The following is a 23,653-nucleotide window of genomic DNA, read 5'->3' as shown; positions in this document are numbered from 1 at the left end:
CGTCGTAAAATGCCGGGCCGGGCTGCTTTCCGGCAGGCGTTGGAGAGACCGCTTTCCGGCGGCGCCGGGCGAGAAGCGCGAGTGGGGTCTGGGGCTGCGGCTTCCCAGAGGCGCGAATCGCTTTTCGAGGAGCCGAGGCACGAACGGGGCCGGGCCTGAGGGGCCCCTCACCAGCCCGCGGCCGTGCCATCAATCACCGCCGACTCGTCCCGCTTCTCGGCTGAGGCGCCGCGCGGCCGGGCAGCGGGTCCAGGCCTCAGCCGCGCGCCCAGGGGCCTCGGGGCCCTCCCGGGTCAGCATGCCCGGGGTGAAGCTGACCACCCAGGCCTACTGCAAGATGGTGCTGCACGGCGCCAAGTACCCGCACTGCGCCGTCAACGGGCTCCTGGTGGCCGAGAAGCAGAAGCCGCGTAAGGAGCACCTCCCCCTGGGCGGCCCGGGCACCCACCACACCCTCTTCGTGGACTGCATCCCCCTCTTCCACGGCACCCTGGCCCTCGCCCCCATGCTGGAGGTGGCCCTCACCCTGGTAAGCGCGGAAAGGGCCCCTTCCCCGCCCTTGCAGGCAGCCTGGCCTCCCCTCAGTCAGCAGAGAGGCAGCTGGTTCAGCTGGCTCAGCGGTCGCCCTCCAGCAGGCTCCTAGGACCCGCTCCCTAGGGTCGCCGTGGCCAGGAATGGGGTGATCCACGATGGCGCTTGGGTCTTGGCGCTGAATAAATAGCGTCTCGTAGTAGCAGCGACTTTAACCGTCGTGGATGCTTTTAGAGGCGCTTTAAGGCGACGAGTTATACGTTAGTTTCCTGAAATCAGTAGCCTTTGTAGAAACAAGTCATCGTTAATTTGGTTTCGACAAGGATTCGACAAGAGTTTCCATTGAGGATTTCGAGTTGCAGGAAGTTTTCGCGTTGTTGGGACATTAATCGCTAGCATTTGGTTCTTCGCACCTTCACAGAGCCGATTCCTTATCTGGCAAAGTGTAAATGCTGTGGTTCTTTGGCTGTCGGTACTCGGGCACCCCGGAGCTCGGACGCTTTTAGAAAGGTAGAGTTGCCAGATCAGAGCTGTGTCTTCCCGTGATGCATGTCAGGCCTCGCTCCCCTTGAATGTGCCTGACGTTGTGTAAGGAGAATTTGTTCCCGTTAGTGGTTAACAACTTACCTAGAATGCTTCCATGGCTTTTAAAAGCTAGAGAATTTCTATGGGGCCGGGCGCGGTGGCTCACGCCTGTAATCCCAACACTTCGGGAGGCCGAAGCAGGCGGATCACCTGAGGTCGGGAGTTTGACACCATTCTGACCAACATGGTGAAACCCCGTCTCTACTAAAAATACAAAAATTAGCCGGGCGTGGTGGTGGGCACCTGTAATCCCAGCTACTCGGGAGGCTGAGGCAATAGAATCGCTTGAACCCAGGAGGCAGAGGTTGCAGTGAGCCGAGATCCCGCCACTGCACTCCAGCCTGGGCAACAGAGCAAGACTCCGTCTCAAAGAAAAAAAAAAAAGAATTTCTGTGAAATTAAACAGCAGAGCAGACGATCTGTCCAACATGCTTTTATGTTTTTGTTTGCAATGACAGCTTTATTGAAGTACAGTGGGAAAAAGATGTAGCATGCAGGTAGACTAGTTGGTAATTGAATTTTAGACAGTAGCTTTTCAGTTACTGTGATGAATGAAGGGAAAAAGACCATCTATAAATTCTATCGAGTTGTTAAAACCTGAAGGAAAAGTAAACTAGCCTCAGACCTACATACTTGAACTGAGATGCTGTTTGTTTTTCATTTAAAAATATACTGTGATGCCAAAAAATAGTAGCTAATTCATGTAAGAAGTAGCTAAGCTTGAGAAGGTGTAAATAGAATTTCTTTATCTGTGTCCCCGCCACCAAGTAAAACGAAACCATTTCATAATCTGCCATTTCATAACTTACGTAATTATGACACCCAAGTCAGTTGTGGGCAAGCAAGAAGTATCTTTGGGCAAACAGTCCTGGCGTAAGGTTACTGGGCACATCTTTGAGTGCTGTTGAAGTTAAACTTCATATCATTTCCGGGTAGGATTCAGATGATTATAATACTTAGGTGATATTTATAAAACCAAGTATTTTAGCTCTTGAAGAAATGTGCTGTCAGTACTGAAACACCACTGGGGGGGGTGTGTGTGTATGTTTTAATCCAGGTCTTTCCAACCATCTTTTTGCTTTTTTGAGATGGAGTTTCGCTCTTGTCGCTCAGCCTGGAGTGCAGTGGCATGATCTTGGCTCACTGCAACCTCCACCTCCCGGGTTCAGGTGATTCTCCTGCCTCAGCCTCCCGGGTAGCTGGGAATACGGGCACCCACCACCACACCCAGGTAATTTTTGTATTTTTAGTAGAGATGGTGTTTCACCATGTTGACCAGGCTGGTCTTGAACTCCTTACCTCAGGTAGTACGTCCGCCTCCACATCCCAAAGTGCTGGGATTCCAGGCATGAGCCACTGCGCCCAGCCTTTCTAACCATCTTAATTGTTCTGTTATCAAGAGAATTATTGGATCTGTGAAATGCATTGACTTGCAGGGAGCTAGATTCATCAGTAGCATTTATGCAGGATTATTCACTTTTCTAATAAATGTTTTTGAGTGTCTGCTTTGCGCCAGGCCTGTGCTGAGGAGGGATATGGCTGTGGGTGAAACACAGCACCTGCTTAGCACTTGAAGGTGCAGCAAGCCAACAGGCACAGTACCTGAACCTCACAGGCGGAACTTAGTAAAAAAGCAGCAAGGGATTTGAGAGAAGTCAGCCAGCCTAGGCTTGGGCAATCAGGGCAGTCAGGTTGCCCAGAGAAAGGGTCATGCAAGTAGTGGGCCAGCCCTTGACCCTCAGGAGATGGGGGATGGAGGGAGAGTATTCAAGGTACCAGCATGTGCGAAGAGCAGGAGAAAATAGTTGGCGGAAGAGGAGAGCGGGTAGGGGAGTTTGGAGAGAGCAATAGGATGGAGTGTAAAGGGGCGGTGGGCAGAGAGAGTTGAGTGGTGGACAGGTTGCTTTGTGGTGACCTTGTAGATCATGCAGAGGCATTTGGGCACCATCCTGAGGACAGATGGAAGTCACTGGAGGAGAGTTGCATGATCAGATCTGTGCCTTCAAGTGATGGCCCCAGCCTTTAGCAGAGAGGATGCTGGAGACAGGAGTACACCCTACACCCAAGACTAGAGGCAGGGAAGTGGCAGAACTGAGTGCAGCTTGGGTATGGAGAAGGGAACAGAAGAAAGGGCAAGCGGGAGAATCCACAGGTCTTGGTGACTAATCGTTCATGGACCTAGGGGAAAAAGAAGTGAGGGTGATACCTAGGTTTCTAGCTTGTGCGCTGGGACAATGGTGCGGTGGTGCCATTTGTTGAGGGAAGAGGCAGAGAAACAGGTCTGGGAGGGGGTGATTACTTCTGATTGGGGTATGTTAAGTTTGAGATGTTCAAATGAAGAAGTCCTAGGTTGAAAGGTGAAGAATGGGTCTGGGTTCAGAGACCAGAGATGTAGATTGAGAACCAGCGGTGTGCCAATGACTTCTGAAGCCATGAGAGCAGGTCATAGCGCTTGGGGACTGCGTAGGGAGAAGCTCTCCAACTTCATGTTTCCTCTGCTCTCACTGCCAACAGTCAACACAGAAGAAGACTTTCCGACACACCAAGCAGCGGGCACCAGCTAGGTGTCCCCGCATTCTGTTCTGACACTACCTACCTGGAGATAGTGTCAGAGCCCCACAGGTTGAGGGCTCAGCAGCAAGTCCGGGCTCTGGAACTTCTGACCCACCAGCTTCAAGGTGGGATTTCCTTGGCCTTCTGTTTGGATTTGATTAATTTGCTGGAGCAACTCACAGAGCTCAGGGAAACCCTTATGTTTATCGGTTTATTATACAGGACGCTGCAAAGGATACAGATGAAGAGACACGTAGGGCGAGGTATGGGGAAGGGGCAAGGAAGCTCCCCGCCCTCTTGGGTTTTTATGGGAGCTTCATGACATCAGCATTCCTTCCCCCTGGGTCTAGGGGGGGACCCTCTCCTGGAGGGTCTTAAGACCCACCGTCAGCAAGACTGAGAGGGGAGCAATGGAGTGGAAGGAGGGCAGGAGAAGGTGGGGTCCTAGCACCCCTGAGGCTCACACACCTGGCATTCTAACAAGACTAACCAGGGCCGTGAGGAGCCAGGAACGGGCAGGAAAACCAGTATCTCTCATCACACCCCAGGAACGTGGTGTGGGGACACTCTGGCTTTTATGGGTTGAGTGGAGGAGGAGTCACAGAGCAAATAAGGACCAGTCCAGGGGTGGGAGAAGAAGGTGTGGCTGCTAGCCATGTAAAATCCTGTCAGAAACTTCTAGGAGCTTCTTGAAGACAAACTTGAACCTCACTTGGAATGTCAGATACCGCTTATTCTTCTCATTCTTAAGTAACCTTGACAGAGTTGAACACTTCTGTTCCGACTATGGGATATGAATGCAGTACTTGACAAGAGTTAAACCCAGGAACTGTAAACAACTGCATTCAAGTCACCTGTACATGAATTTTCCCCGGGGAGCAGGGCTGCCTCCCAAACCACTTACCAGGGAGGGAAGATGCCCAGAGGGGACCTTGACTGAGCGTGAGAGGGCACCGGGCACCGCAGGGGCCCGCTCTGACCTTGCTCCCGCACCTTGTTCCTAAACTCTGCACTGTAGACATCCAGCCTCCAGCACCTCCGCCCACCACATGAGTCCCCATCCAGCAAGTTAGGGCCACACTAGACTCCCTGCAGTAACTACTCTTCAGCAGTGAAAACAAGCAGTAAGTTTTGCTAAGCAGTAGTTATTTGTACTGACTCTTCCGAGATGGAGTCTCACTCTGTCGCCCAGGCTGGAGTGCAGCGGAGTGATCTCGGCTCACTGCAACCTCCGCCTCCCAGGTTCAAGCAATGCTCCTGCCTCAGCCTGCGGAGTAGCTGGGACTACCAGCGCACACTGCCCTCCCGGCTAATTCCTTTTTATTTTAGTAGGGACGGTTTCACCGTGTCTCCCAGGCTGATATCTATCTCCTGAGCTCAAGCAATCTGCTCGCCTCACCCCCCCAAAGTGCTAGGATTACAGACGTGAGCCACCATCTCCGGCCCTAACGAGAATTTTCTCATTCACGAAAACTCATTCCCTCAGCAGTTGACAAATATGAAAAAGACAGCAATCCAGTGCCCATGAAATAACTTTCAGAGGAAAGTTACAGAGGAAAATTTGCAGCTGGAGTCCATCCACGAATTTTGTACTTCAGTTAAGCTATTTTTATTATTCCCCTTTTGACTTAGTGACTTTCTAACCTGAAGGCAATGAAAACTCTCAGTGTTTAGAGCCGTAGTTTATGAGGTTATCAGCCATAGAAGATGCGGTTTTAACAAACCATCTAAATCCATGCAGCTGTGTAAATGAGGCCTTATTCTCATGGCTCTGTTCTATGCAGAGAGCTTCCTGTTGGAATTGTTTTTGATAAGGGAGAAAGACCATAGACCGTCCATCAAAGGGCAACATTAGATTCCTTTGAAAGGCTTTTCGTTATTTTCCATTAAAAAAAATCCTTGCATTTGTGCATGCTTTTTATTTTTTTAAGTACTTACGCCTATTAACTTATTTATCCTTATAACCCTTTGACGTAGGTAGTGAAGGAATTATTTCTAATAGCAGAAACCCATAAAATGTTAGTAGGAAAATTAGCTTGAACCTGTTTCTCTAATCCCTTTTTGCCCTTTTCCCCTCGTTGATTTCTAGTGCGGTGGAGCAGCTTTCCGTTACGTTCTACTCAGATGACTTGCTTGCTCACTGGCCTTGTCACCATGATTTCAGGCTAGAATTCTTGCTGTGGCCTCCATGTGGGCCTGCCCTCTGCTCCTCTACACAGCAGCTGCCCTGGAGCTCTCCCATGCCCCTCCTCCCTCCTGCCCTTTGTTCATCTCCAGAACATTCACGTGCCGCCTTGAGAATGGGGAGAGGGCTGCTGTGGTTCCCCCTTTGAGTTCTTCCTCCTGAACTTCACCCTCCGTCTCGGTCCCATTGACTTCCCAAGCTCTTCCTTCATGGTTCCCGCTCCTTCTCATTCCATAGAAAAATCGGCAGCTGACTGGAGGAAGCTTTCCTTCTCAGTGAAAATAATAGTTCCTCTACTTCTGAACTCCAAGGCCTACTTTTTGCTACAGATAGGAAGGCTCAGCCAGTTACCCTCAGCTTGTTGGTAAATGGCAAGTTGCGGTCCCTTCCTCGCCTTCTATATGGTTATTGTATAGTCCCTTGTACACAAGGGGCGTGGGGGGCCGGTGCAGATGTTTGCAAGGCTGCTGCGAGGAGCTACTGCCTCTGTGCAGAGTCTACTTGGGAATGAATGAGGTGGCCCCAGCCCTTTTCATAGTTCTCTTCCATGTCTGGAACAGAGGCAGCCAAAAAGGGCATTGAGCCAAAAAGGGGTGGTAAGTAGACTCGTGCTGGGGTGAAAATGTCCTGTCTCCCCAAAAGTAAATGAAATTGCATGAGTAAGTGCAGGATGTGGAAGGTGTCTGTATTCAGAGTCAGTTTGACTATATTGACAACAGTCTCCACAGAGTTTTCTCCTGAACTTTTATTCTCATCTTGATTTTTCACAAGATGCGCATCAGGGTATGGGGTGTCATATCGCGAAGCAGGGACGTGGAAATGGATTCGTTGGGAACAGAGGTTGGGTGGCTTCTCAGCCCTGCCTTGTCTTGCCTCGCTTCGGAGGAAGCTAGTTGCCTGGACTGTAGCTGCCACTTAGATCCACCGCAGCTTTTCAAGCAGGAGCCATTTGGGCTGAGGGCAGGATCCTGCAGCCACTGGAGACCTGGCTGCCACACCCACACCCACACCACCAGCACGCCCCATCCCCTTCCCCTAGCCCACTCTACTCCAGGGCGCTCTCACCTGATGCCTAGTTTCAGATTCCGGCCTGTCAGAGGAAACTGCCCTTCTTATTAGAACTCGTCCACCCTGCCACTGTGAGTGCTGAGGCGTGGCGGAGTCTCCGTTCCTCCCTTTGAGTTCTCCATTCCTCAGTTGGTGAACAGGCTGTGTGTGCCCCTCATAGCCATCCATACAGCTAACTTGGTTATTCTTGTGTGTGTCATTCAAAAGTTCTAAATTCTTTTTTTTTTTTTTTTTTTTTTTTTTTGAGACGGAGTCTTGCTCTGTTGCCCAGGCTGGAGTGCAGTGGCCGAATCTCAGCTCACTGCAAGCTCCGCCTCCCGGGTTCACGCCATTCTCCTGCCTCAGCCTCCCGAGTAGCTGGGACTACAGGTGCCCGCCACCTCGCCTGGCTAGTTTTTTGTAATTTTTAGTAGAGACGGGATTTCACCGTGTTAGCCGGGTGGTCTCGATCTCCTGACCTCGTGATCCGCCCGTCTCGGCCTCCCAAAGTGCTGGGATTACAGGCTTGAGCCACCGCGCCTGGCCAGAAGTTCTAAATTCTAAAGCCAGGCCAGAGCTTTTGTGACCTGATTCACTTTAAGGGCAACCTCTTCAAAGCAGTCTACTGGAAGTTCCAGGTCATGACATTTTTCTGCTGGAATTTGGTTGGGCCCTTGGAGTTTTCTTACAGGAATTCCCTCGGCAGGCAAAATGTAAGTTGAGATATACATGGTGTTTGTCATAGGAATCATCTTTTGTACCAGGTGCTTTCTGTGCTCTGAGAGTGGGTACAAGGTGATACCATATGTGTTCACTCGGCTACGAGTCCTGACCAGGTGGCTTCAGCCCCGGAAAGAAATGGAGGAGCCAACTGAGACTGCTGCTGGGTGTCTTCGGGAAGTTGCCTGTAGCTAAATAAAAAATACATCCTATGCTTTTCCTAGAAAATGCTGTATGGTGTGGTCAGCTGAGTAATAATCCCACAAATATGTCCACGTCCTAATCCCCAGGCCTTACGTAGCAAAAGGGATTTTGCAGATGTGATTAAGTTAAGGACTTGAGGTTGGAGAGATTATCCTGGATTACCTGGGTGTGCCTCATGTAATCACAAAGGCCTTTGTCAAAGGGAGGCAGGAAGGTCACAGAGAAAGGAAGAGATGGATGATGGAAGCAGAGGTCAGAGTGAGGTGGCCATGAGCCAAGGAATGCAGGCAGCCTCTAGGTGCTGGAAAAGACAAGGAAAAGGATTCTCCCCTAGAGCATCCTGAAGAAGCACAGCTCTGCTGACCCATTATAGACTTCTGACCAGTAAGATAAAAATTCTGGCTGGCATCACCCTCAACTCAGATGACTTGCTTGCTCATTGGCCTCGTCACCATGATTTCAAGCTAGAATGTTGTCATAAGTGGGAGTTGAACAATGAGAACACACAGACACAGGGAGGGGAACAACACACACCAGTGCCTGTCAAAGCAGGAGAGCGAGGGGAGGGAGAGCATCAGGACAAATAGCTAATGCACGCGGGGCTTAAAACCTAGGTGACAGATTGGTAGGTGCAGCAAACCACCGTGGCACATGGATTCCTATGTAACAAACCTGTATATTCTGCACATGTATCCCAGAACTTAAATAAAAATTAAAAAATAAGGCCGGGCGCGGTGGCTCACGCCTGTAATCCCAGCACTTTGGGAGGCCGAGGCGGGCGGATCACGAGGTCAGGAGATCGAGACCACGGTGAAACCCCGTCTCTACTAAAAATACAAAAAATTAGCCGGGCGCGGTTGTGGGCGCCTGTAGTCCCAGCTACTCGGGAGGCTGAGGCAGGAGAATGGCGTGAACCCGGGAGGCGGAGCTTGCAGTGAGCCGAGATCGCGCCACTGCACTCCAGCCTGGGCGACAGAGCGAGACTCCGTCTCAAAAAAAAAAAAAAAAAAAATTAAAAAATAAGACATACACTTTAATCAAGTACAGTTTGTTTCGGAAATGGAAGAAATTAGGGAATTCGAAGTTAGACAATCTGAAAATATACACATTAAAAATTCTAAGAAAAACAATCATACAGTAATCTCTATGGATGGTGAAAAAGCCTTCAATAAAATGTATTAGTTTCCTTAAAAAAAAAAAAAGGGCATCGTGGCTTGCGCCTGTAATATCAGCACTTTGGGAAGCCAAGGCAGGAGGATTGCTTGAACCCAGGAGTCCAAGATCAACCTGGGCAACATGATGAAACCTTGTCTCTACAAAAAATTTAAAAATTAGCGGCTGGGCGCGGTGGCTCAAGCCTGTAATCCCAGCACTTTGGGAGGCCGAGACGGGTGGATCACGAGGTCAGGAGATCGAGACCATCCTGGCTAACCCGGTGAAACCCCGTCTCTACTAAAAAAAAAATACAAAAAACTAGCCGGGCAAGGTGGCGGGCGCCTGTAGTCCCAGCTACTCGGGAGGCTGAGGCAGGGGAATGACGTAAACCCGGGAGGCGGAGCTTGCAATGAGCTGAGATTGGGCCACTGCACTCCAGCCTGGGCAACAGAGCAAGACTCCGTCTCAAAAAAAAAAAAAAAAATTAGCTGGACGGGGTGGCGCACACCTGTAGTCCCAGCTACTCAGGAGGCTGAGGTGGGAGGATCACTTGAGCCCAGGAGTTCAGGCCGCAGTTGAACTGTGATCTCACCACTGCACTCCAGCCTGGACAGCCAGAGTGAGACTGTCTCAAAAAAAAGAAAAAAGTGTTGTTTTTAAGCCACTAACTGTGTGTAACTTGTCACAAGGGCAATAGGAAACTAAGACAGTGGCCAATCTGACTATGAAAATAAGGGCAGGCTACACTGGAGAGCCGGGATAGGGACACCCGGGTGGGGGGCAGAGACATGGGTCACCTCAGGGGAGAACACACTCAGGAGGCAGCCCGTGATGGCACATGGAGGCTGGGAGCACGGTGCTCAAGGATCAGCTCATCAAGGAGCTTGACCAAATTTAGAGCAAGGCCCTGTGATGGTACATAGAGATGTTTGTTCTAAGCAGCAATAGAAAGCTTCCGGAATCTATTCCATTAAGAGGTGAAAATGTGAGTTGTTTTGGAGTTGTTTTCAGCAAAGTCACAATGATAGCACCATTATAGATATTTTAGGGACGTAATCCTGATCTTTTGGGTGGATGACCAGAATGTCTAGTTGGTTCACTGAGCCCTGGTTTTGACCCAATATGGTAATTCGTGAACTCTTAGGAGGCAGAAATATCCTAATCCTGTGCGAGCCAGGGACCCTTGGACTGTAACTGTCTTGTCTGCTTTTGATCATGAAGGAGACTCAGAGGCCCAAACCAGAATTCAGGAAAAAGAGCAATAGGATTGTGTTTAAAAAACACACACATGCATTTTTAACCAGTTTATTCCCTACAAAAAAATGAAGTACCAATTTTGTTTCCTCTTGTGCAGACTGAGAATAGACTTTATTACAGTGTATTCGAATTCCATTATGCCAAAACAGGATGACCTTTTGTTGTTTTGAATAATGGCCTTAGACCTGCAGGAAGCTGCATCTGATGAGAAACATGGTACCATAAAAGAAACCCAAAAACACCGAAGGCCTGCCACCATGCTCCCATTTCAAAGCACACCATAGAGAGCTAAGGACATGTGCACATGCCCCTTCCTAACTTGGGACCTCTTTACCCTCCACCCCAGCTGCGGGGTATTTCACGATGTGATGCTTAGAATGCTGAGATCAAGTATGAAAAGACCTTTTTTTTTTTTTTTTTTTTTTTTGGAGACAGAGTTTCGCTCTTGTTGCCCAGGCTGGAGTGCAGTGGTATGATCTTGGCTCACTGCAACCTCCCACTCTGGGGTTCGGGTGATTCTCCTGCCTCAGCCTCCCAAGTAGCTGGGATTACAAGCACCCACCACCATGCCCAGCTAATTTTTTTATTTTTAGTAGAGATGGGGGTTTCTCCATATTGTCTCGAACTCTTGACCTCAGGTGATCCGCCCACCTCAGCGTCCCAAGGTGCTGGTATTACAGGCGTGAGCCACTGCACTTGGCCTAAACGACTTGTTTTGAAAGAGACTGAGATTCCCCTTCTGGCTCTGTTCCTACCTGGTTGCACAAACTTAGAACCTCTCTAAGCTTTGTTTCCTTAACTCTGAAGGATAATGATTTAAATCATTTTAAGGATTTCTAAAGCCCCGGTTCTTTATAAGAGAAGGTGGATAAAGATTGTTTTCCTTCCGACTCTCTGCAGCGCTGTACCAAACCTGTGGACAAAGGGTCCTCTCAGTGGGACTGAGGCAAGCGGTCATTCCTTACGGTCAAAGTCCTGCCCTTCCTGACCGTGTTTTCCTGAGTCCTAGCCTTTCTTGTGGGGAGCAGGGTATGAAGATTAAGATCCTGTCATGTCTTGTCCCAGCATGTGGGAGTGAGATCTGTGGTTTTTGCGACTTGATATTTAAGGGAGAATCATTCATCTTTTCCCAATTTTTGTTCCTCTTTCAGATTGATTCATGGTGCAAAGATCATAGCTACGTGATTGCTGGTTATTATCAAGCTAATGAGCGAGTGAAGGATGCCAGGTACGTGGATGCGGAACCGTCTGTAGGCGAGGAAGTGAGCACATGACAGGCAGAGCCTATCTCTCGTGTGCTTTTCGACCAGATACGAAACCTGTGAGACCCATGCCCCTTCCCTCTGTGCTTATTTATAGTATCTGAGGCAAACTGTGGTGTGGATAATTCCAAACAACAGAAATTCCAAACATTTCTATTAACTTTGGGATTCTGTTCTGTGTCTTCTTTATTTTGCATGAAGGGAATTCATACAATGAAAGCGACAGTCGGGGTTCCGGTTTCTGTCCCTGCTCAGCTCTGCCTTGCTTCCTCTTCCCAGACTAGGGGTGGTGGTGGGCAGAGCACTGGGAAGGAATGCTGCTCTATTTGCCAGCAAATAGACCAGCCTGTAGGTTTGGGGTCAGTACTCTGATGAAAATGTGGTATTTGCTGCCCCATTTATGCTGGTTCTTTCTTCCTTTTATCCGGATCCTTCCCCCACTGGGGCTCTCACTAATAACAAAGCTGAGAATTTTTCTGTATGTCTGTGTCATCTTGGTCCCAACAGAAAAACAGAGGACACGCTCGGGTTGGGATCGTCTGAGAAGGGCTTAATAAGCAGGCTGTTCACAAGTCATGGGCCGTAGATAAGAGAACGCACAGGGGGTCGTGCAGTAACCAAGACTGGCAACAACAGTCCAGAGGGTGGGGAGGAAGGTGCTGGGTAAAGAAGTCCACCTTGAGAAGAGCAGTGCCCTTAGGCAGGTGGCCACAGCCAGCCTGACATGGCCTCCCATCTGGGGAGGGGTGGCCCAGAGCAGTCAGTACCTGATGTCCCTCTTTCATTTTCCTTTGGCTTAACACAGCCAGAAGCCAGACGGGCAGCTGGAAAGTCCACACAGTATATAACAGGGGCATGCGTCATGCTGCCCTGACGTGGCTTCCTCATGTTGTCGGATAGAGCCGACCCTCCAGTGTCCAGGGAGATGGGGGTGCAGTGAAAGGCCCTGCCATTGGGTCCGCTTGCTCAGCACAGATGAGAAGGTAAGCTCGAGCACTTTGGAAATAATACTGTAAGCTGGTGACCGCATTGCTATCACTGATGAGGCACCAGTGTTTCTGATGAGAAACATGGTATCATAAAAGAAACCCAAATTTAGAAACATAATTATCTTACCCTTTTGGAGGGCTGGGTCCACGCACTGGATCCTGAGGGAGGCAGATGTCCTAGGAGATGTGGCGCTCAAAGTCAGTCCACTGAAGCGTCTGCTGGGGCGGTTGGGAGCGCATGGAAGCCTCATGCACGCTGGCTCTTCTGCTGCTTCCTCTGAGCCCATGAGCAGCACTGGCCTGTCCGGCTTCAGCACATCTCTTCTGATTCTCACTGGGATGTCCTCTGTTTGATATTGCCTGCCACCCTTTGTTGATGACTCCGTGTCTCCTTTCCTTCACTGAGCGAGAGCCTACCCACAGGGCCACATCCATCTTAGTCTTTGTTACATGAGAGACTAGGCGTGGGCTGGGGAAAGCGCAGTCCTCTGGCCCTTGCCCTCCTGTGGCTGAGTTAAACATGAAGGACAGTGCAAACGCAGGCTGCAGTGCAGGACAGTGGCCCCTGCAGGGGGCTTGGCGGCAGGGCCCGGGAGACTTAGACCTGGTAGAATGATCCCAGAAGCCACAGGGCACGATGTCCTGTAAACCAGGCCCTCGAGAGTGGGCAGGGCCTTGTCAAGTGCAGATGTAGAGACCAGGAGGTCAGCATTCCTGGTTGGGGGATAGAAGACACAGGTGAAGACGTGGCAGTGGCTGGGGCCGTGCCCACATGGAGGGAGATGCTAGGAAGTAAGGCTGCACAGGTAGGTTGGGCCACACCTAAGGGCTCCTCCGTGCTCAGAAGCATTTTGAACTTCACCTTGCAAGCAGTGGGGAGCGCCCTTGGCAGGAATGTGTTCCTGGACCAAGCAGTGTCTCCCGCGGCTGTCCCTGCAGAAGGGAGAGGAGACTGGGCAAGTGGGAATGGCATCAGGTTGTCAAATGAGTGCAGGGGCCTCCCTTTCCTTAACCCCTCACGCGCAAATCCGTGTCTGATGTGGTCACCCCACGTGGACCCGTGCAGGCTGTCCTGTCCTCCTCTCTGCACACACCTCATCTGGCTCACAGCCCTTATGTTCTTACCTCTGTGCTGACCTCATTACAGCCCAACCTGGAATTATCCTACTCAGACACAGTTTTCCTGCTCTCCATACCTTCCTTCTAGAATGTCGTCCCTGTCCTCACCTAGTCCACGTCCTTCTGCATCCTCTAGGAGGTTTGCAGTCCTTCATTAATAGACTTTTAAATGCATCCCGAGCAGCCATTTGTCAGATGTGTAGAGAGAATAAACCTTAGGTAGGGGTCTGCCACCCTGGAATAGGGAATCCACCCCCCCGTGTGCCCAGTTGTTTGAGGAGGAAACCTCAGGTAGTTAATGCTGTCCTATCCTTGGGCTCTGTTAGAGTCATTTTATTTCATCCTCACAGCAATGCACAAGTGAAGAAACTCCAGCCAGAGAAGGTGGCTTCTCAGAGGCCACATGGCTTGGGAGCTTAGGAGCTAGGATCTTGCCAACTTCTGACTTAAGTATGGTTTTGCTTTTGCCTGGAAAACCTTCCCCTCTCTTCAGCCAGACCTAGCTGAAAATTTACTCTTATTCTAGAAATATTGCCTGATTCACAGTGTCTTGCAGTATGAATTGGAGCCAAGTAGACCTGGATTCAAATTCTAGGTGACTTACTGATGCGCCTCCTTGGGCCTCCATGGCCCTATCTGTAAAATGGAGCTGAGTTCATGCCTCAGAGAGTAGTCATGAGGACAGAATGAAATAGCGCAGCGTGTTTGGCCTTGTGCTTGGTTTACAGTAGTGGCTGGTGCTGTTACTAGTGCTGCGATGACTTTTTCTATTATTTGTCTAATGTAGTGTTTATAACTTTTATGAATTTCCTAAACCTTAGGTCATTCTATCAAGTTTTATTATATGATTTGTTGTTGACCAGTGTTTTGCTTCATAGTTAGCATTTGATATGGGCAGGTTTCAGTGCCTGGCAGAGAGCCCTGGCCTGAGGCAGACACTCAGGAAGAAGCTTTTAGATACACAGCATAAGATGGCACCTACACGCTGGTCCAACGTGGTGCTGTTGGGAGGGTGAGCAGAGGGGTCTGCCTTCAGGATGCCTGCAGTTTTGGTTGGCAGCTGTGTCTTTCTAGGAACAAGGAGTTCCTGACAGCAGGAACCACAGCGGGGCAGTCTTCATTCAGGATGAAGTGGATCAGTATTGGAGATTCAGTGCCTAAGACAGAGAAATGCAAAGTTGGCAGCTCTTTCCGATACTTTTGACAGTTCATTAACTACAGATTTTTTGGGGGGTGGGTGGGGAGCAGACAGAGCCTCACTCTGTCACCCAGGCTGGAGTGCAGTGGCATGATCTTACCTCACTGCAACCTCCGCCTCCCGGGTTCAAACTATTCGCCTGTCTCAGCCTCCCGAGTAGCTGGAATTACAGGCACCTGCCACCACGCCTGGCTAGTTTTTGTATTTTTAATAGAGACGGGCTTTCACCATGTTGGCTAGGCTGGTCTCGAACTCCTGACCTCAAGTGAGCCACCCGCCTCAGCCTCCCAAAGTGCTGGGGTTACAGGCATGAGCCACCACACCTGGCCAACTACAATTTTTATTTTATTTTATTTTATTTTATTTTATTTTATTTTATTTTATTTTATTTTTGAGGTGGAGGCTTGCTCTGTCACCCAGGCTGGAGTGCAGTGGTGCGATCTCAGTTCACTGTAAGATCCGTCCCCTGGTTCACACCATTCTGCTGCCTCAGCCTCCGAAGTAGCTGGGACTACAGGCGCCCACCACCACGCTTGGCTAATTTTTTTGTATTTTTTAGTGGAGACGGGGTTTCACTGTGTTATCCAGGATGATCTCCGTCTCCTGACCTCGTGATCCGCCCGCCTCAGCCTCCCAAAGTGCTGGGATTACAGGCGTGAGCCACCGCGCCCAGCCACAAAGTTTTAAACTTCTTTTAAAATAATAAATTTTAGGCCAGGCATGGTGGATCACACCTGTAATCCCAGCACTTTCAGAGGCCAAGGCGGGAGGGTCACTTGAGCCAGGAGTTCAAGACCAGTCTGGGCAACATAGCAAGACCTCATCTCTACAAAAAAATACAAAAATTAGCTGGACATGGTGGCCTATGCCTGTGGTCCCAGCTACGAGGGAGGGTGGGGTGGGAAGATGACTTGAGCCTGGGCAGTTGAGGCTGCAGTGAGCCATGATCTCGCCACTGTACTCCAGCCTGGGCAACGGAACAAGACCCCATCTAAAAATCGGTGAACAGAAAGATATATGCTTAGAATTCTTGAGCATCTAAAATGGTAGTTTTTCTTTTTAATGAGGTTTCTTTATCCTCTTCCCAATAAAAATCCCTGACCAGCATGATCAGTGTTAAGTACGAGGATAAGGGCTTTGCAAGCTCTTCATGGCAAGTGGCCCTGCCTTTTGCTTTCCAAGTTCCTCAGCAAATGCAGGAGCAGGCAGAGGTGGGTACACGGGCAGGCCTCCTGAGGGCTCTGTACTCGCTCCTCACCATTTGCCATCAGTGCTGTAGGGACCTGGCACCCACTGAGTCCTGGTTGGTGCAGTGAAGCACTGCCTTCCCTCTGTGCTAGGAGCAGCTATCACGCTGCTTTCTTCAGTACGATTGACTTCTACCTGGAAAATCTCACTTTCCCTCTTAAGTCATATTTTTCTTAACACAGTCACATTTTTAAGTCATATTTTTCTTAACACTGCAGCCCTATAATCAGTACATCACTTTGTCAATTTTGAAAATGAAAATAGAATAATCATATAAAATAATTTTTAAAAACATTAATTTTTTTTAGCCTAATCACAAGGAAAGGATTGTAATTGTATATTGTGTGCTTTGTTAAATAACACAATAATCCATGTATTTTTATGACTGTTAAAAGAAAGATGGGGCCGGGCGCGGTGGCTCACGCCACCCAGCACTTTGGGAGGCCGAGGTGGGTGGATCACGAGGTCAGGAGATCGCGACCATCCTGGCTAACACGGTGAAACCCTGTCTCTACTAAAAATACAAAAAATTAGCTGGGCGTGGTGGTGAGCGCCTGTAGTCCCAACTCCTTGGGAGGCTGAGGCAGGAGAATGGCGTGAACCCAGAAGGCAGAGCTTGCAGTGAGCCGAGATCGTGCCACTGCACTCTGGCCTGGGCAACAGAGCTAGACTCCGCCTCAAAAAAAAAAAAAGAAAGAAAGATGGATGGCTTGGTCCCTGCCACAAAAAGCTGAAACTCTTGATTGTGCGGGGCAGATAAGATGCACAGAAGGAAAGCAGCACGTGCCATGGACTCTGTGTTAGAGCCTCTTAGAAATAAATCCTCAGAGCTCCAACAGAGCAGGGGGCCTCGTCCAGGGCGGTTTAGCAGGGCTTTGTGGCGAGGGTGGCATGTCTTCTGTGCCCTGAAAGAGGGGAAGCAATTCAGTAAGGAGGGCTTGGTGTGGAGGGTCAGACAGGGGACAGTGTCAGTGAAAAGATGGGCATGTGAGGGAGATGACATGTAGGCAGATTTCCTGACATGGAAGACACAGCATTGCCCCTGTGGCTGAGCATGGTAGCTCAGCTCACCATGACGAAGGCCTGCCTCTGCCAGCCTGAGAATGGTAGCCTTCATCTTGCAGGCAGTGGTGAGCAGTAGTCTGTGGGGCCGTGAGCACCAGGGGATGCGATGGGAGTTCTGTTTTAGGAAAATTTAGTTCAGGACAAACTTCAGGTTACATCAGAGAAGAAGAGCCTAAGCTGAGCTTCATAGCCCATGCCTGTGGTCCCAGCTGCTTGTGAGGCTGAGCAGGGAGGATTGATTGAGACCAGGAGTTGATGGCCATGATCGCACCTGTGAATAACCTCCATGCTCCAGCCTGGGCAACGAAGCGAGACTGTCTCTCTCTCTCTTTTTTTTTTTTTTTTTTTTGACAAGCACAGGTTGGAGTGCAGTGGCATGACCTTGGCTCGCTGCAACCCCCACCTCCTGGGTTCAAGCGATTCTCCTGCCTCAGCCTACCAAGTAGCTGGGACTACAGACGTGCACCACCACACCCAGCTAATTTTTGTATTTTTAGTAGAGACGGGGTTTCACCATGTTGGCCAGGCTGGTCTCAAACTCCTGACCTCAGGTAATCCACCTGCCTCAGCCTCCAAAAGTGCTGGGATTACAGGCATGAGCCACTGCACCCATCCGACCCTATCTCTTTAAAAAAGAGAGCAAGCGAGCCTAGAAATTATGAGACCAGTTAGGAAGCAGTTTTAGAAGCCCCTGCCTGAAGGAAATAAATGGCAGGGAGAATGCAGGAAGGGAGGGCAGAGAAAGGACCTGTGACCTGCAGGGTGGGGAAGAGCAAAGGAAAAGGTGGCCTCAGGTTGGAGAGGCTGGAAATGGGCTGGCCTGCTTGAGTGTGGTGGGTTCCCGCAGGGAGGCTTTTGAGGGGGTAGCAGTCTTGGGGCCATCAGGCAGTGGTCAGGAGACTTCCAGGTGCTGCTCTGCAAGGGAATGGGGTAGATGGCAGATTGCACAGAGCTGTGGTGAGGACATGGCGCAAGACTAGCGGCTTGTTAAAGAAGTTGAAGAAACAGGCGTGGAAGGGAAGAGGGAGGCTGGACAGCAGCTAGAGAGAACAAGTTCAATGCTTTTGTTTTTCCCTGAAAATAAAGACTTACACAGATTTGAAGGCAGAACTGGGGCTCGGGCACAGAAAGAATATAAATAAGGCCCCTGAGGAGAAGGCCCCTTCCCGACATAGGCTAGAAGAGTAACTTTGTGTTTGGAGACATGGAGCAGGAATGGTGTAGGAGCTGCTCTGTGATTAGTTCTATTAACTTAAGGTAGAAAGGTAGCATTTATCAGGGTTGGATGGCGGCAGGGCCAGAGCCAGCAGTGAAGGCTCATGAGCATGGAGAAGATGTGGAAAGGCTGAGGAATTTCTCAAAGGGTGATGGACCACCAGCTGCTCTGAGGTTGCTCTTACTTGTTGCAGTGGACAGGTTGCTTTGCTAGCGTGCAGATGGAGAAGGCCAGCCCGGGAGACTTGGGGTTTGGCCCAGGGGCTGGCAGGTGCCCTGCAGTAGACTTTATCTGCCTGCTTCACGCTACTCTCCACTAGGTTCTTGGGAGCCTTCCGTTAGGAGATGCCTCTCAGGATCCCATCACCAGGGCTTTCTGGTTGGAGTGAGGCAAGGACCTGCTTTGCATGATGCGCCCCGTTACCTAACAGTGTTCCCCGTCCTTGCTGGCCACACCCATCACAGTGGGGCTGTCATCACCAAGAGCCACTTTAAATGGGCAAAACATATTTACCTGGCAGGGGAAACACCAAGATCACACAGGTGGTTTTCCCAGGGCAAGGTTTGTCCGTTGCACTCCAGATGTGCTGACCCTGCGATTTCTTCATATGTGGGGAACTGCCCTCATACTCTCCCCAGCAATATAAATAAATAAGTAGGCTGGGCACAGTGGCCCATGCCTGTAAGCACTTTGGGAAGCCAAGGCAGTAAGATTGCTTGAGGCCAGGAGTTCAAGACCAGCCTGGGCAACATAGCAAGACGTTGTCTCTACCAAAAAAAAAAAAAAAAAAAACACTAAAAAGTAACTAAGTAACTGGGTGTGGTGGCCTGTGCCTATAGTCCCAGCTACTCAGGAGGCAGAGGTGGTGGAATTGCTTGAATTTGAGGTTACATTGAGCTATGATTACATCACTGCACTCCAGCTTGGGCAACAGAGCAAGACCCTGTCTCTACCAAAAAATTAAATAAGTAAACCGGTGAAGCCAGCACGTGCAGCCTGTTGACTACGCCAGTCTTTCTGTCATTGCTTGTTAAGTCTTGGTGGTGTTGACTGTGCCTTTTGTAAACAGTGTTGGATGGCATTGACTAGAATGTGGTAGCCTGACTATTTCTTTGACAGTCCAAACCAGGTTGCAGAGAAGGTGGCCTCCAGAATCGCCGAGGGCTTCAGCGACACTGCACTCATCATGGTAAGTCGCTTCTGTACAGCATGCGGGAGGCCCTTGCACCTCCCCTCACCAACATGGAGCTTGCTCTGCGGCGGTTTCCTTTCCGCTAACCCCTTCATTCATTTATCTGCTTGAGACCATTGCCGCCTCTTGCAGTTTTCTCCCAGCTGCAGACCAGTTGAATCCCAAACCGTGGCTTATGTGCTCCCACATCACTACACAAGTGGGAGTGGGGTCCCCTGCCAGCAGCAGCACCTGGGAACTTGTTAGAAATGCGAATTCCCAGGCACCCACCCCAGATCCCACTGAATCAGAAATGTGGGGGGGTGGGGCCCAGCAGTTCATGTTCACACACCTTCTAGGTGATTCTGATCTGAACATGCCAAGTGCGAGAAGCACAGAATTAGAACAGCCAGCACAGCCTCTAGGGGCGTAGGGAAAGAAGGCACTTGTATGTGAGCAGATGACATCGAGGGCCTTGCTGAACAGCCTTGATTCAGACAGAATCCTAGGATGAGGGAAGAAGTTATATTTGGAAGCTTCGCTTTTGTGAAAAAACAATGAAGGACTTGACATTTTCCTGCCTAACACAACAGTTTTCCTCGGGCCAGACGCTCGCGCCACTCTGCATACCGGCTCTGTGGGAAGAGTCTCTGCCCCAGCCAGCATGGGCACTGCTGCAGGGAGAGCCCCGAGGAGGCGCCTGTCGCTGCTGTTTGGCTAGCATTCTGTTCACTCTCATGTCCTTTGCCTTGTGCTCAGGTAGACAACACCAAGTTTACGATGGACTGCGTAGCGCCTACGATCCACGTGTACGAGCACCATGAGAACAGATGGCGGTGCAGAGACCCACACCAGTGAGTGCGCCCTATGCCGCCGCGCAGGCGGGGCTTTGTCAGCGCCTGGCCACGCGAGAGCCGCTCTCGCCCAGCCTGTGTTTTCAGTTAGTGTTTTCTCCAGAGGCATGGTACCAAGCATATTCCCCAGCTCCTATAGGCCCCAGTGCTCCAGCGCTTCCAGGCGGTGGAGGGAACCTCAGTGGTATTCACAGGTCTTCCCACCCCAGGCCCTAGGGCACAGACACTCTTCTTCCCAGGCCTTTGCTTTGGTGTATCTGTGGCCACTCAGAAAGCTTCAGTCATCTGCCACCAACTTTCTCAAAATTCCATGTGAAGGGAGTCCCTTCCACGTATTAACCATGTTTTCTATGCTGTGTACGTCTTCATGCGTTTGAAATGCCCATGTTTCTGAGTACTCTGCGCCATCTCTCCTCATACCACTGTGCATATGGCTGGCCTTCTCTCTTGATGCTGTTACAAGCCGCCCATTTTCACTGTTAGATGCTGACTTCTTCATGTTTGACCCGTAGTGACTACTGTGAAGACTGGCCGGAGGCACAGAGGATCTCAGCCTCACTCCTGGACAGCCGGTCCTACGAGACGCTTGTGGATTTCGATAACCACCTGGATGACATTCGGAATGACTGGACAAACCCAGAGATCAATAAAGCTGTCCTGCACCTGTGCTAGGCAGGCACCGCCATGACTGGGCTCCAGGCCTTTCCACTACGTTGAAGAAGAAAACCTATTTTTAAATGTAAATAAAATATCTTGTAGCCTGTGTGGAAAGCTGACCGTTTTAAGAAGTGGCATGTGCCTTGAAAGGGGGCAGAATGTTCAGTCGGTCGTGTTTTTAACAGAGTCTCTAGAAGAGGTGCAGACATCCCGTCTGACTGTCCCTGTGGACTCTCTCAGTTGTATGTTGCTATAATCCTCCAAATCAAAGCTCTTTCTGCTTGTGCAAGATTGTTCCTATTAAACAGTTTTAACTAACCTTTTATAATCTGGAGAGAATACTTTTTAAGGCTTTTGAACTATCTTTTTTTAAAAAAAAAAAGCCCACATCTTATACTCCATTGAATGTGTTTGTGAGTTTTTATCCTGTTTGAATTTTGATGTCCAGGCGTCCTGGGATCAGGGTAGGCACGTGGAGTGCCGGTGCTGAGCTGTTTGAGAAGCTCTGTGTGGGTGTTTCTGTCGTCAGGCTGGGCTGTGAACAGCACTGTTCCACGTGGTGTCGGCTCACAGAGGCGCTGCAGCTCTGCACAGTGGGAGTGACACCACTGATGCCACAGAAGCCTTTCTCCTTAGGGGCAAAAGCAAACATCGCTGGTAACAGGAGCTCAGGGTGGTACTCTTCCGCCACCCAGAAAGCTCACATGCCTGCAGGGCCAGGAAAGGGAAATGATCATTTCTTTTGTATTAGGAAAACAAGACTTAGACTTCCCGAGTTGTACAGAGTGACGTCTGTACTTTTTATACTTACAACATTTGGTCAAGTTTTCTAACCAAACCTTAGGAAACTGAGAGGGAAGCTTTGTGGTACCTTTACCTTTTTTCCGTTTTATATGAATTATTTTGTACAAAGTTCAGAGAGCGGTACCTTTCCTACTGTCTTTTCTTCGACTCCATGGAGGAATTTGTAACAATCAGTGTGACCTACTGAAAGGGTTTGTGATACAGCAGTCACTATTTTCTCTTAACACATAGGAAAAAAGTTCAGACATCGCTACAATAAATGTGCTTTATTGGATCCACCAAATTCTCTCTTCCCCTTTCTTCAAATACCTCTTACTCTTGATTTTTTAAGCTGGCGTTCTCTCACATGGGGGGCACAGGAAAGAGCGAGGTGCCTGTGCAGCCCCCTTCTCTCCCCTGCCCTCAGATGCCAATACATCACAGCTGGAGCGAGATCTTGTTGCGAATGGGCTTGGGTTTGTTTCATAAAGGGAGAAGAATCACCTCCAGCATTTGCGCGTAAGAAGCTGTTTTGTCCTGAGACTGAAACAGCAGCATAGGCCACCTCCAGTTAGAAGTCCAGGGGAACTGGCAGAGCTACTTGGAATGAAGGTGTGGTGAGGGCTAGTTTGGGAGGCATTTTAACAATACAGCCTTCCTATAAACCTTTCAAGGTGGCTTTCCCTCTGTCACCTCCCCGCGGAATTATTTTGCTTGGTTCTCCTCCTGCCTCCCAGGAGCATGTGCTGTCTTCTATTTTGGATTTAGGCCGAAGCTTAAGTCCCATAACCTGTTCCCTGTCTATGGCTGGGTCAGGCTTAAATTTTCCAAAGAAAGCATGTGAGATACCCTGAAGGGAAGGATGTATTTGTGAAAAGCGAAAACAGATTTCCAAAGTGCAGATAGCCGCTCCTATATTCCTTGTAAAAATAGCAGAAACCTCTGCTGAGCCCTTACACCCTGTGCTGGCCCCTCTCTCTTGGTCTGCACACACTGTGCTGTGTGGCCTGTGCTGCCTCCCTCTTACCACCTCCCCCAAAAAGTAGAGTCTGGCCCTGGGCTTAGTTAGGCTCTATCTTGCCCCACCCAGGATGAAAGAACAAGCCTGTTGCAGACCCACCGGAAACTTACTCACTCTGCCTTTTTGTGGAAAAGACAGAGGAGCAACGCGAAGTGCGTTTATATGTTGAAAATCTGCCCTGCAAAATGTTGAAGCCAGGTCCAGTGCTATGCACCTGTAGTTCCAGCTACTCAGGAGGCTGAGCAGAAGGATGGTTTGAGGCCAGGATTTCGAGGCCAGCCTAGACAACTAGCAAGACCCCATGTCTTAAAAAAAAAAAAAAAAAAAACTAAATGTGAGAGGGGTTGCACCTATGTTGATGTACGTTTAGACACACCTGTGTTTAGAGCCAGCCGTCTGCTTACAGTCATTCTGGTCGCCATTTTCATCTTTCATAGCATCCATCCATTAAGAAGTAAGACACATACATTATTAGTTTATATGAAAATGTCATATTCTGTTTCTAGTCATGGTTACCTTTAAGATCCGAGGATAGTAAACATGAAAGATAGGCAGTAACTTCATAAATACTCTAAAAAGCAGTGCACTTACTAAGGAAAATCAACTTTGCTAATCTAATGAAATTGGATTGCTTTAGAGCAGAAAACTAAGAAATCTTTGTTAAATTTTCAAGCCAATTTTCCATGGATCTGGTATTTGTAAGCCTCCTAGATGTAAAAAGTCCTTGTATAATTAGCTTTGGTTTATTTTGTTTTTAGACAGGGTCTCGCTCTGTCACCCAGGCTGGAATGCAGTGGCAGGATCATAGCTTGTTGCAGCCTTGAACTCCTGGG

The 23,653-nt window shown here is 49.5% G+C and overlaps 1 protein-coding gene and 1 long non-coding RNA gene across 3 annotated transcripts; both read left to right on the top strand.

Annotated features, from left to right (window-relative positions):
* The first annotated feature begins 50 nt into the window (after positions 1-50).
* Positions 51-22,103, top strand: EMC8 (ER membrane protein complex subunit 8). 2 transcript variants are annotated; one of them, XM_005592708.4, is made up of 5 exons: positions 51-529; positions 11,389-11,465; positions 19,454-19,523; positions 20,265-20,359; positions 20,872-22,103. In XM_005592708.4, exons 1-5 carry the CDS (start codon positions 299-301, stop codon positions 21,029-21,031), a joined length of 633 nt encoding a protein of 210 aa, XP_005592765.2. In that variant the 5' UTR covers positions 51-298; the 3' UTR covers positions 21,032-22,103. The 2 variants fall into 2 exon arrangements, with proteins under 2 accessions (XP_005592765.2, XP_005592766.2); XM_005592709.4 differs by lacking the exon at positions 20,265-20,359.
* LOC135968808 (uncharacterized) lies at positions 7,139-8,940 on the top strand. The gene is made up of 2 exons (XR_010583774.2): positions 7,139-8,549; positions 8,850-8,940. It is a non-coding gene; the product is annotated as an uncharacterized lncRNA (long non-coding RNA).
* Positions 22,104-23,653: the final 1,550 nt, after the last annotated feature.

This window comes from Macaca fascicularis, chromosome 20, assembly GCF_037993035.2.
Source record: "Macaca fascicularis isolate 582-1 chromosome 20, T2T-MFA8v1.1".
Taxonomy (NCBI): Eukaryota; Metazoa; Chordata; class Mammalia; order Primates; family Cercopithecidae; genus Macaca; species Macaca fascicularis.
Note: the sequence above shows the minus strand (reverse complement) of the source record. Positions and strands in the feature narration are given on the sequence as shown.

Excerpts from the sequence above, each read along its gene's own strand:
- EMC8 (XM_005592708.4), top strand. The coding sequence starts at position 299 with ATGCCCGGGGTGAAGCTGACCACCCAGGCCTACTGCAAGATGGTGCTG. Across the intron at positions 11,466-19,453 it reads GAGCGAGTGAAGGATGCCAG|TCCAAACCAGGTTGCAGAGA; the intron begins GTACGTGGATGC and ends TTTCTTTGACAG. Across the intron at positions 19,524-20,264 it reads GCGACACTGCACTCATCATG|GTAGACAACACCAAGTTTAC; the intron begins GTAAGTCGCTTC and ends CCTTGTGCTCAG.